At 38.8% G+C, this 13,102-nt stretch overlaps 1 protein-coding gene across 1 annotated transcript in view; it reads left to right on the top strand.

Annotated features, from left to right (window-relative positions):
- FAM135B (family with sequence similarity 135 member B) overlaps positions 1-13,102 on the top strand; it is a 150,721-nt gene that overhangs the window by 33,323 nt on the left and 104,296 nt on the right. The window contains exon 2 of the mRNA XM_075085887.1: positions 31-110. Within this exon, the coding sequence (XP_074941988.1) occupies positions 31-110 (80 nt within the window). The remainder of the gene's footprint in view (positions 1-30; positions 111-13,102) is intronic.

The following is a 13,102-nucleotide window of genomic DNA, read 5'->3' as shown; positions in this document are numbered from 1 at the left end:
GCATGTAATTTTTAAATTCTTTCTCCTCAGGTATTACCAGATAAGAGCTGGACTGAAGATCCCATCCAGGATTCCCCACAGGCTGTTTGCAACGATTGCAGGGCAGACGGGTAAGTGGGTCCCAGACACATGTGACATGACTGGAAGTGGAGAAGGAGGGTGTGTGTGGGGAATTGGTGAAGTGAAGCCATGAATTTCAAAGTATAAGCTTGAAACCTGAATTTCTCTAATCATCAGTGGCTGTTCAGCTCTCTGCTCTGGTAAGGGCTGTTACTGAGTTGGGCTTGAGTTTTGGTGTTTATATCTCTTTCCATGTTCAGCTCTGGATAGGTGTAAGGGGGTTGGTTTCAGACTGGGTTATACTTGGAGGAGGTGGATGAAGAGCAGTCCTTGCCATCGTGTGAAAAGAGCAGCAGGAAGAATGTCTGCTGAGGCAGACGGAATTGGTCCAGAGGAACACTGAGCAATCCAGATGTTACTTAGACATATTTTTTCTAGACTTGCAAAACCTGGGGAGCCTTATGAATTGTGTTGGGACTGAAAGAAGGGAAAACAAAATCCCATACTGGGGAAAAGCTGTGCATCTAAAAAGAATACTTTATAACCTGCCCTAAATGTTTGGGTAACATTGAGTGCTGTCATGTGGTGCTGCAGAGGTGGGAGCGTCTCAGCAGGGTAATGAGTGTTGAAAGAAACCTGACCAAGTCCACACCCAAGTTCAGGCTGGAGGAAACCAGTGCAGGCTTGGCTGCAAGGTCCTTCACATAAGGATATTCACTGGTAGAGCAATGTTGTAACACAGGCTTACTGCAGAGCTTTCTAGGCTAGTTGTTCTCCAGGTATATCTTCATTATTTGGACATTTCTGGACCGATATCACAGTCTGGCGTATCTGTTAATTTATTGCAACATCATTATTATCATCATAGATCCTGTAACTGCTTGTGGAATTTAAATTGCCCTTTTGCTGTTGGGACTTCTTGTCAGAAAAGCAGAGGAAATTCTCACCATCCAGCCTGCCAGCAGCCTTTCTTATATGTGGCTTTGCTTGCTGACAATGGAAAGAGTTGGCTTACTGTTCTAAGTGATTTCTGGATGAAAATTGTTTCAGTGCTAATGGCAGCTTGTAGAGAACAACTTATGGAACCCTTTTGATTCAATATTGTGCATAGATGAAGGAAAAATGTGAGTGTAAAACTAATGAGCTCCTGAGCATGGATATAGCTTTTAGGGATTTTTTACTTTTTACATTTGAAATATTCCGGTTTATCGTTATTTGGCGGGTTAAATGTTCTCTTTTCTTTAAGTAATTATTTTAAAATTTGGAAATCTGGTTCAATTAAATAGATACATCAAAATACAAAATTATTATAAAAATTATATTTGCATAAAATAGAAAGAGTTATACAAAATATTAAGAAGTGATCTGAATAAAAATCCACAAACTCAAAATCTGAGTAAAGAAATTGATTTGGGAAATAAACAAAGAAAGATAGTCCAGGTTTGGCAAAAGAAGTAAGAAAACTGTTTTTCATCATGTTCCAGTGTAATTTGCCCTTGGTGTATCCAGAATCCCCTTGTGTTCCTTTGCTCTCTAGAAATGTCCTCAATTTCCAGTAGTTTCTGGCATAGGCAGTCTTGAACTAATGAAATACTCTCAGTATGAAGGTATCTAGAAGTTTACTTTCTAGGAGCAAAACCCCCTCAACAACAAACAACAAAACCCAATATTCCTATTCTTCATTAAGCCAGGGATGGCTATATTATTTAAGGAAGAACCTCGGCTATTTTCTCTGTTTGTTTTTTATTCAGATTAGTGTTTTCTTCTGCCAGACATATCTTCAGTGTCCCATATTCTTTCACCTCTGCTTAAAACAATCCATGTAAAAGCATGGGCAGGAGAGAGGCGAGGCAAGCAGTGCGGTTACAGGATTAGCAGTTGACTTTCATAGTGCTAATGCAATCCAGACTGGAGTCTAATAGCTTTATAGGGCTAACATCAAGACAGGGTATTTAAGCTGTTAAGGCTTTAAACAGTTTTTCCTTGGCTATCCTCACAAGTACTTCTTAATTGATTTCATAGGCCTGCAACAGAGCATAATTTAATGGGATTGAACTTAAATGCAAACAGGCCATAATGTTCTTTTTGTTCTAATGCCACAGATCTCTCTCAGTATGGGATGGCTGAGATAGGACTAATTAAATTGCTATGTATGTTTCGGTAAGACACCCCTATTAAAGTCGTATTACAACAAAACAAGGGTGTTACAAAATAGTGAATAAGCTTCTACCTTAGCAAAAAGAAAGAATACAAAATAGGTAGGATTCATGAGTTGGTTTAAAGGAAATATTTTTAATATTTTCCTTATCAGGTTCATAGCATCTATGAGAACTGAGAATATACTTTGAAAATTATAATGAAAGTTTGTAAAGTAAAATCTGTAGATATATGTAGTAATAAAATATCTAAGATATGTAAATATATAACAGAAATAAGAGGTAGTACTTCTATTCCAGTGCATGTGTTTTTTTTTTTAAAAAAAATTTCGTAAGATTTACAGTAAAACTATGCGAACTGACAGCATTAGCGATATTTACTTCCCACTAAATATTTTCAACAACAGGGGTGCAAAAAAAAAAAAAAAAGCTTTCAAGAATTCATTGGGAGGGAAGCTAAAGCTTGCACTGGGCATTCTTTTGGTGGTTGCCAGCCAAATCTGAGCAGCAAGGACTCCATCCATGGCACAGGACCTGCAGGTTGTACAGGAAGCCTTAATGCCCTGCTACTTGTGGACCTACTACAAAGTCCACAGCTGGCCTCATCCTGTCTGCATTGTGGGAAGAGAATGGACTACGTGTCCCAGTCGAAGCAAGGGGGAGATGTGCTGTAGCCCAGTAGCCCCTGTGGTTTGGTCACTTAGATCATCAAGGCTGCACATTAGCTTGTATTGAGTCAGGCTGTATGAACATAGACATGCCATGTAGCATATATATATGAACAAACATATTCGTAAAAATATATATATTTCATTCATACTCCTAAGCATTTTTAGCAAGGTGGGTTTCCTTAAAGACAGGAGAAGACTGGTGGTTAGTGACTTTTTCAGCAATGAAAAGGAGGGTGGGAACAAGGCATGTTATACGGTCTTTAGTTGCTCTTATTCAGGTTTTCAATCCTGTCTTTGAATAGCCATGACCGATGCAGCTTGCTTTTGGCTTAGAAAGAACAAATTATGCTCTCTGCTTCTTCTTGTGCAGCTTGTAACAGCGCATACTTCATTGGCCTCAGCATCAGTTCTGCAGGGCTGAGCTAATGCAGACATATCTTAAAGCTGAACTCTAGAAATGCCTTTCTAAGCATATTTCTGGGGCTTTTGCCTCTGGTGCTCTTCAGCAGGTTGTCTTGTTAAAGTCTTCACGTGATGGTGTCCACCTGCAGCATACAGTGGGCTGAATCTGCATGACTCAAACATGAACAGCTAAAGGAATGGGGAATGTGAATATGCCATCTCACAGTAGCACATTTGCATAATTAACTCCTTGGCTGAGTCGTTTTATGATCCACTAAGTGTCTTCCATAAGTTTTTAGGCTAGTGTATAAATTTTGTGACATGGATTCATAAAAGTTATGAATATACAGTCATTCAGTGATTTCCAGGCTATAGACACAAGATGAAAGACTGCAGGAGCTTATCTTAAAAACATATATTTGAAACACACACGATCATCGGTTAAAACACTGGGATAAATAACACTGGTCAGAAACAGTTAGGATTAGCTCTTTTATTTTGATTTCCTACATTACCTGAAAGAGTGGAGAATGGTGAAGATCAGGAGAACAGTATAGGTGAGGATTACTTAGGGAAGATGAGATATATGGGGTAAATCTTAGCAGCATTACTGCCTATGAAGAATTTGAGGGTGAATTACATTGTTGAAAATGCCAGCTAAGCCAAATCTCAGGAAAAGTATAAATTTTAATTTTCTTTGCAGTGTTTTGCAGTTGTCTGCACACCATCTGGATGCATTACTGTTTTGAGAGAGAATTATTCTTTATTAGTGAAAATTGCAGACACATTTTTTTGTAAGTTCTGCTTTTAGACCCACTATGACTCATTCTCATGTACTGCAACCATGGATAGCTGTTTGCCTATCAGCTTGCCTAGCTGTTTACCTTACAGGCCAAGGAAATTTTTTTGATTGGTGAACATCAAGAGAAAAATTATTTTACATGGCATATAACTAAAGAAATTACTTAGGACTTTGATTTATGCCCAGATTTATTTTGTTTTCCCATCCAGAAGTATTACACTTCCAATTTTCAAAAATTTCAAATAGACAAATATTTTTGAAAACTTGGCCTGAAAAAGCTAATTGCAAGTAATATAAAGTATTTAAGAAAAATTATTACCTGCCAGGCTAATCTTTATTATATTATAGCAGTGTTCCACCTAATTCTAGTCAGTTAAATTCGGTTATTGTCTCGGAGTGTCTCAAAGACAGCCAAGGAATGTGGTTCTTTCCTTGTCTATCTCATACAAGGTAGGGGAGATAAGATCCAGTACTTGTTCCAGACAAGTCAAGAAAAAGTAGTTGTGACTGCTATTACACATTAAATCTTCTGACTGGTGATATAGAGATGTTTCATGTACACACAGTTTGATGCTTTCTCATAAAACGGAATAGCTGACGTTAGGTGACACGAAAAAATTAGCATGATTGTGATGTGCAAAAAGGAAAGTAGGAGAGAGTATCAGAAAATGAAGAACATTGCTGTAACCTGTGTCTGCATTGTGCTGTACAAGTTCATGATCGCCCACACTGAATGTGTTTTGCTATAAATTAAACGTTGATCTGTGAGTACCTTGCACCTAAGACCTAATTTGAAAAGTTATTTATGTTTCAGTTATGCTCCTTAACTAACTGTTTGGGCCTGTTTTTAATAAAAAAAAATTAGTGATCCTAATCTCTTTATTAGTATTTGGATATCTCAAAGAAGTTCTTGGTGAAGGAATTCTACTTTGATTATTAAAGAAAAACCTTTTTTTGTAAATGGCTTCTTAATGCAGTCAAAACAAGCATTTGCAGTTAGTTGCTCATTAGAGCAAGAAGAAACAGCACCATGACTTGTGGAACAGTATGAAATTGCAGTCATTATTTTCAATAGCTTTTTGAAAGATAATTTCTGCCTCCATTAAGTGAAGATAAGCTTACTGCTTTCAAAAGCATGAGACAAAGGGGGAGAGATTCAAGCTTTAGCAAACACACGGTTTTGTTTTCAAAGCTTATTAAAGTAATCTGAAAATAAATATGTATTTTATATATAAAGTAAAGCATACCTGACAAATACAAATGAATCTAGAGGGGACTTACTGTGCAAGAAGTTATTCTGGGGATGAGTTGTCTTAGAAAACCTCATTATCTGTGAGATCATAGGAGATGGTCAGACATTTTAAGAATTGTTGATTCACTCTCTAAACAGAACTAATTCCATGTTATTCCAAGAGAAAAGAAAGAGACAGGAAAAAAAAGATGAAAATTAGTAAACTGAAGATATCTCTGACCAATGTGCTACTTCTGTGTGCATGTCTCAATCCTTTTCCAGTCAAGGCCTTTCATATATGACTCAAATGATGGAAGCTGAAAAGATGTTTTTGTAGCTGGGAGACTTTCCATTATAGACCCTGAACTATGCAGGACACCCTCCCTTCCCCCTCCAGAAGCTGGGGCAGATCATGCAGATGGCAGTGGGGTAGGCTACAGTCTTGGAGATGCTGAACAGCATCCCAACCTACAACTGGACTTGGTTAGTGGAGAAAGCCAGAACAAGGGAGGGCCTGTGAGCACCAGTGCATGCCACAAGTCTGTTCCCCTAGGCAGTGAGTCTGAGATACAAAACTTCATCATCAGTGGCCACCTGAAGGTCTGGCAGAAACACAATCCAGTTGTTCAGATGCAGAGAGCCAACACAGTATTTCTGCTGCTTGAGGCCAAGAATGAACTTCAGCTCTGTGGTTAAATAGGGCATACAGCTCTTTCAGACCTACCACTCTGGTGTGAACTGGACTTTCACAGAGCTCTCTTCTCTTCCAGGTTTACTTACATGTCTCTGATTTCCCCACACAATGATCCTTGCTGCCTTCAGTCTAATGTAAAGTTCAATATTGCAAGTCATTTGAAATCCACCACTGCCCTAAATATGGAATAGTCACACTAATTCAGTAGGCAAATTACATCCAGTCAACTATTTCCTCCTGCTCTTTTTTGATGAAGATCTATTTGGTGTCCTATTGTGATGTCCCGTACTTTACTCAGGGAATTTTCTCATCTGAATTAATATTTGGAATAAATATACGGAGTGTCAGCTACAAAAAAGTATTTGCTCACCTAAGCTTCTGAAACACGGAATTATTTTCAGAAGTTAATTCTCTAACTGAACAAAGCTCTTAAGGAACTGGCAATGAATTTAGAAACATAAAACATTACAAAAGCATAGATCTGTTTATTTTAACAAAATATTAAGTATTTAGAGAAAGCAAAGACAAAACTCTCCGATGACCTTAAGTGGGTCAGCAATTTTATCATCTCACATTTTAGCAGGTCTGAGAAATGAAGCTTAGTTTATAGACCAATATAGTGATAAGAGACTGCGTTTATGTTAGGATCTCTCATACAAGGAAATTAATAGGACATCTTCCTTTTTATCATCACTGAATCTATGTATGGGTAGAGAGACAGTTTTATGCAATTCTTTCCGTGAGGCTAATTCAAAATGTCAAAAGGCAAGGTTAAGATAAAGGATTCATCTCAGAAATGTGCAGCTTTAATCAAAAGTCATGCTGAGGGAGAAAACATTCTGCACTTTTTGATCAAGCAATTTAAAAATAATGGTGTCTCCTTTAGAAATTATTTATCCTAAATATAACATCTGCATTTATTCCAAATATAAATATGCTAAACGTAATATTTCAAAACTAAAACAAGTCTCTTCAAACATTTAAATAGGAAAATGATGATGCATTGAAAGAGTTTGTGCCTGAAAATGTTGTCTGTGCATTTTCAAAGTAAGCTTATTTTAGCTCAACTATAAAAGTGGAGGGTCTGCATGAGTATTCTTCTGCTAAAGAATGTGTATTTTCAATCTTCAGCAACTGAATTTTCAAGCCTACTAAAAAGATATACAACTCAGTACATGCAGATAAATGTGGCAGGTTCAACCCTGGTTTGTTGTTTTTGAGCCTAAATTTTCAGAAGTCACTGGTTATTTGTATTGCTTCAGTATTTCTTTTTTTTTCCTTTTTTTTTTTTCCTTCAGCCTGAAACACTACAGTTTGAATAGAAATAGAAAGGTAATTCTGAAGATGGGATGTAAAAATGGGCTAACTAAATAACCTATCACAACTTAGTCTGCCAAGGCGGCCAACAGCATCCCGACTTGTATCAGCAATAGTGTGCCCAGCAGGAGTAGGGAAGTGATTGTGCCCTTGTGCTCGGCACTGGTGAGGCTGCACCTCAAATCCTGTGTTCAGTTTTGGGCCCCTCACTACAAGAAGGACATTGAGGTGCTGGAGCATGTCCAGAGAAGGGCAACAAAGCTGGTGAAGGGTCTGGAGAACAAGTCTGATGAGGAGACGTTGAGGCAATGAAGCTGGTGAAGAAAGAACAAGTCTTCTGAGGAGTGGCTGAGGAAGCTGGGGTTGTTTAGTCTGGAGGAGACTGACGGGAGACCTTATCGCTCTCTACAACTACCTGAATGGAGGTTGTAGTGAGGTGGGTGTTGGTCTGTTCTCCCAGGTCACTAGTGATAGAATGTGAGGAAACACCTTCAAGCTGCATCAGGGGGGGTTTAAACTGGATATTAGGAAAAAAGTCTTTACTGAAAGAGTGGTCAGGCATTGGAACAGGCTGCCCAGAGAGGTGGTGGAGTCCCCATCCCTGGAGGTGTTAAAAAAAACGTGTAGAGGTGGTACTTCAGGGCATGGTTTAGAAGACAGTATTGCTGGGCTGATGATTGAACTTGATGATCCTAGAGGTCTTGTCCAACCTTAATGATTCTATGATTCCATGATTTCTAAGTCTGTTATCAGATCCATAACCATAATGGGTTTACCTTAGCAGTTGATGGGTGCTATAAAGTCCTCTGAGCTCCAAGTACCTGAAAGGATGGTACAGCAGAGTTAGTGCTCAGACTGAATAACAGGTGTATTGTCTTTCTACAGATATACAGACAAAACTGAAAGTTTGTCCTGCATCTCTTCAATTCAGTGTGAACTTGAGGCAGTATTATGTGTAACTGACAGGTGTAATAACCTCATTTTCCCTCTAGGTAAGGTATATCAGAGGGAATACAAGATATTGAATAGAGGTCTAAAAAATACTAGAAAATTCTGCAGAAGATGCTACTCTGCTGGAATTATGTTAGCTAAGAAATAGGCAGAGATCACAACTGAGTGTTTTCATAGGATTGGTTTGGTTGGAAAACACCTTTAAGATCATCAAGTCCAACTGCTAACCTAGCACCGTGAAGTCCACCATTAAACCATATCCCTGAACGCCACATCTACATGTCTTTTAAATACTTCCATGGATGGTGACTCAAACACTGCCCTGGGCAGCCTGTTACAAAGCTTGACAACCCTCTTGGTGAAGAAATTTTTCCTAATATCGAATCTAAACCTCCCCTCGTGCAACTTGAGGCCATTTCCTCTCATCCTATCACCAACGAACACCCACCTCGTTACAACCTCCTTTCAGGTAGTTGGAGAGGACAATAAGGTCTCCCACCAGCCTCCTCTTCTCCAGACTATACAACCCCAGCTCCCTCAGCCATTCCTCAGAAGACTTGTTCTCTCTTTACCAGCTTTGTTGCCCTTCTCTGGACACGCTCCAGCAACTCAATGTCCCTCTTGTACTGAGGGGCCCAAAACTGAACACAGTATTTGAGGTGTGGCCTCACCAGTGCTGAGCACAGAGGCAACCACTTACCTACTCCTGCTGGCCACATTATTCCTGACACAAGCCACTATGTTGTTAGCCTTCTTGGCCACCTGGGCACACTGCTGGATCATGTTCAGCCATCTGTCAACAAGCACCCCCAGGTCCTACTCTGCTGGGCAGCTCTCCAGCCACTCTTCCCCAGGCCTGTAGTGTTGCATGGGGTTGTTGTGACCCGAGTGCAGAACCCGGCACTTGGCCTTGTTGAACCTCATACAACTGACCTCGACCCATCGATCCAGCCTGTCCAGGTCCCTCTGCAGAGCCTTCTACCCTCAAGCAGATCAACATTCCCACTGAACGTGGTGTCATCTGCTGCTTTCCATCATCTTTCTGTTTTTGTAAAAGCTGTTTTCTACAGGGTTTAGATAGTTCAAATCGTAACAGAAAGGTCATAGACACCTTTTTTTTGAAGACCATGAATAATCAGTTAAGAGGGGATCTTCTATGCATCCAAAATGCAGAAGGTAGTGAGGGATGCAGCATGGCTGCACATCTCTAGCCATGTGTTAGAGGAATTCCCCAGTAAGGAGCTCATTTAGCATGATTACATTCTTGGTCACCTCAGCCTCTTCATAAGCTTTATCTTCAGATTTAGCAGGTAATTCTGGTTTGAAGGTTTTGCTACCCAAACAAGGTGATAAATATGAAGTCTCACTGGTCATCTGAGCTGAAAGACTTCGGAGTCTGAATTAGTACGAACTAAGTTATTAGTTCCTGTAACTAACTCTAATTTCAGGAAGGTGCAACTCAATTTTTGTATGGGGAACAAAAATATTTCTAAGCCTTTCTTTAAAAATACTTATGGATGGTGGATTATGTCCCAGTGTTCTGCTTGCAAATCATTACAGACACATCTCAGGGAGTGATGGCTTTTTGAGAGTATAGGTCGTCAGGATGTCCTAGTGACTATGGGACATAGAAGATCATAGAAAATTAGGATTTAAACACCCTGAGATCTTTAGATGACAGTTGGTATGTAAAAAGTAAATATTCAGTAGTTAGAACATATGTATATACTCTTAAAAGTTACAGGTAATAGTGTTTTTTCCCTGGGGAGGATATCTTACATGATTTATATATGATTTCTAAAAATATTATTTCACCAAGTTTTCTATACTAGCAGGAAATAGTTGTCTTGTAATGATGTGTTAGGCTGTATTCTAAAGGCAGGCAATAAATCATGCGTAACCTGAGTTATAGCTGTGAGATGGAAGAATCCCTGGGAACCTGTGACTAAGGGTAAAAATCATATTATCTAGCTGCTGATATCTGTGCTGTGAGTGTCTCCACCTAAGCTAATCACCCAGTCTCCCTGTATAGTCAGAGGAGAGAAACAGGTAATTTGAGGGAGTAATTTAACATATCTATTTTAAGATGAGTTGAATCACACCTATTTCTGTCCATTTACCATAAAAGAAGTTGCAGGAATTTCTGCAGAGAGGGGCACTTCCATTGTGTTTGTAAAAGACCTGTCACAAAAAGTCTGTGATTGCGATTTGTGCCTTCATGTATGTATGAATGCAAATTAGGCAAGTAATAATAAAAAGTAGGAAAGGTGACACAGTTTACAGAGAGAGCAAATGGTACTCTTGTCTCTCCCAGCAAATAATCAGATGATAGTTTGATTCAGGATTTTGTATAGTGCTTCTGAATGGTTTCTCAGGGTAAAAAAGTACGATTAAAAAATGTGAGAACAACTTTCTTATTCTCTTCTTTGGACCTGATTCTGCCTCTGACAGGAAAAAAGCTAAATGATCTAAAATATGAATTAATATTTTCCTTCCAGATTGGCACAGTTATTTATTAATTGAAAATGAAATGATGGAAGTGGTGTAGTTTGTTTATTTTTATTTAATTAGTTATTATTTTTATTATTTATTTATACTTTGTATGACTAAAACTATGATTATATTTTCACCATAAATTTCATAGATGGATAAAGAATATACTAGGAAGTAGTAGCCAGACTTGAATTTTGATGAACCAAGAATTGAATTTGAGGGTTCAGCAAAGCATTCTGTACTATTAACAATTCTCTAGGACATTACTTGGTTGTGAGAGGCTCTGAAGTTTAACATTATGTATTAGATGTGATCATAAATCAGAAAAATGAGAATTTTCTGTGCATTCAAGTGTACATGTGGGCCTTTCAGAAGTATTTGCTTAATTTACTATTCCAGCCAAGGAATGCTGGTTGGTTTAATTTCCCATCGATAACGCTGACAGGGACTGCTCTGAAAAATCTTTTGGCCTACAGATTAAAACAGAGAACACAGACAACAGGACAAACTGTGTGTCCTTGTCTCTGTCTTGTCTCTAAAATGATGGTACTGCTTCAAAGATGCAAATAAATATATAACTTAATAACTTCCCAAATGTGTAAGTTAAACAAGAATCCAAATAGCTAGAGAGATATACCCTCTAGCAGGCGATTCAAAATCTTCCATCAGCAGAAAAGCTATGTCCCAGGCAGGATAATGAAGTCAGAATGAGAGGGAAAGTTCTGGATGATTTGTTCATGGATTCTTTTATGTTTAGAAGGGACCATTTTTATAGTTAGTCTGCTGCCCTCTGAACCTAAGCCATAGAACTTCAACAAGAGTTTTGTGCACAAAGCATAGCTCTGGTGTTTGAACTGTGGCATACCTTTGTAGAAGGATATTCAATGATAATTTTAGAGACAGGTCTGTTTTCTGGGGAGTTGTTTTTGGGTTTGCTTTGTTGTTTTTTTTTTCTTTTCCACTTGAGAGAGAGGACTGGCCTGCTTTTTAGTAATAACTTTATGGTACAAATAAGTGGAACATCCTTTGCCTTTCTAGCAGCTATAATCAGAGAGACTTGATATCTTCTTTTGTGATTTTAGTAGTCTTCATCTTCTTTGTGTTCTCCTTATTGCTGAAAGAAGCAAAAAAAATCAGATACAATCTGCTGGATAGGGCTTTGAGCAACCTAATCTAGTGAAAGGTGTCCTTGTCCATGGCAGGGGAGTTGGAACTAGGTGAACTTCCAACCTCAAGCATTCTATGATTCTAAGTATGAATTGTCATGACCAGCATGAACAAAGACTATGGGTTTGAATGTAGTAATTACCATTTTCTTTTTACAGTTGACTTATATGCCCAGTAAGTGTGAGAAGAATAATTAAGTGTGAGAAGAATAAACATAAACGCTGTTGCTGGACTAAGATTGCCCTTTAAGTACTTACATTTCATTTTGATGTTTAAGTTGCACAGACAAGATGTGTGTTATGGTATAAAACTTTGCCTAGAGTCAAACCGCTTTCTCACTGATGATATGTGTACTGCCCTTAAAGAAAGGCCTTGTTGTGTAGGTGCTCTCATACCTTTCAATCTCCCGTCTGTAGTAGGACCTTCGAGACATGCTATAGGCAGCCCATCCAGCAGTGCCTAGCAACCTACTACAGCAGTCCTGATGATGCGCTGATCAGTCCTGGCATTGGACCATATGTCCCAGTGGGAAAATGCCAGTTTTACTTTAGACTTTGCTTGGCAGAACCCATTTGCATGGAGAGTCAATCTGGTTTGAATGGCAGCCTTGAACCATTTGCTGCCTACAAGGCTTCATCTTACTCTCCCTCTGACAAAAAACTTGGGAGTCTAAGGGATACAACAAATGGGATAAGAAGATACAGGCCTGAGGAAAATGAGACCTCATGCTTGTATAACATAATGAAAAATATGAGAACGATTCAAACCTTTTTCCTTCTTTAGACTTGCATTCCCTGCTGGTGTGACACTGTCTGCAGGTAATGCTGGAACTCAAGACTTCCTTTCCTATAGATTTCTGCATGCAGATGTGATGTGTGTATGTTTATGCATTTACTTAAACACCCTTTTTGTCTTGGATTTCATGCACATCTTTAACACCTTTGCTGAAGATAAAAAACAATGTGTACCCTGAACAGGGAACAATTTGCATTGTTTTTCACCTCCATGAATGATTAGGAAGCACTTGAAGGAGGATAACAAACCAAATAGTTCAAACAGTTCCAGCTATGTGGGAAAAAAACCCCACTCTGTTTGGTGTTTTCTTCTTTTCTGTATCTAGGCTTATGTAAATGTGGGTGGTCTTTCATGTTCCATGAA

This window comes from Phalacrocorax aristotelis, chromosome 2 (assembly GCF_949628215.1).
Source record: "Phalacrocorax aristotelis chromosome 2, bGulAri2.1, whole genome shotgun sequence".
NCBI lineage: Eukaryota > Metazoa > Chordata > Aves > Suliformes > Phalacrocoracidae > Phalacrocorax > Phalacrocorax aristotelis.
This window is presented reverse-complemented; position numbering and strand designations above follow the sequence as displayed.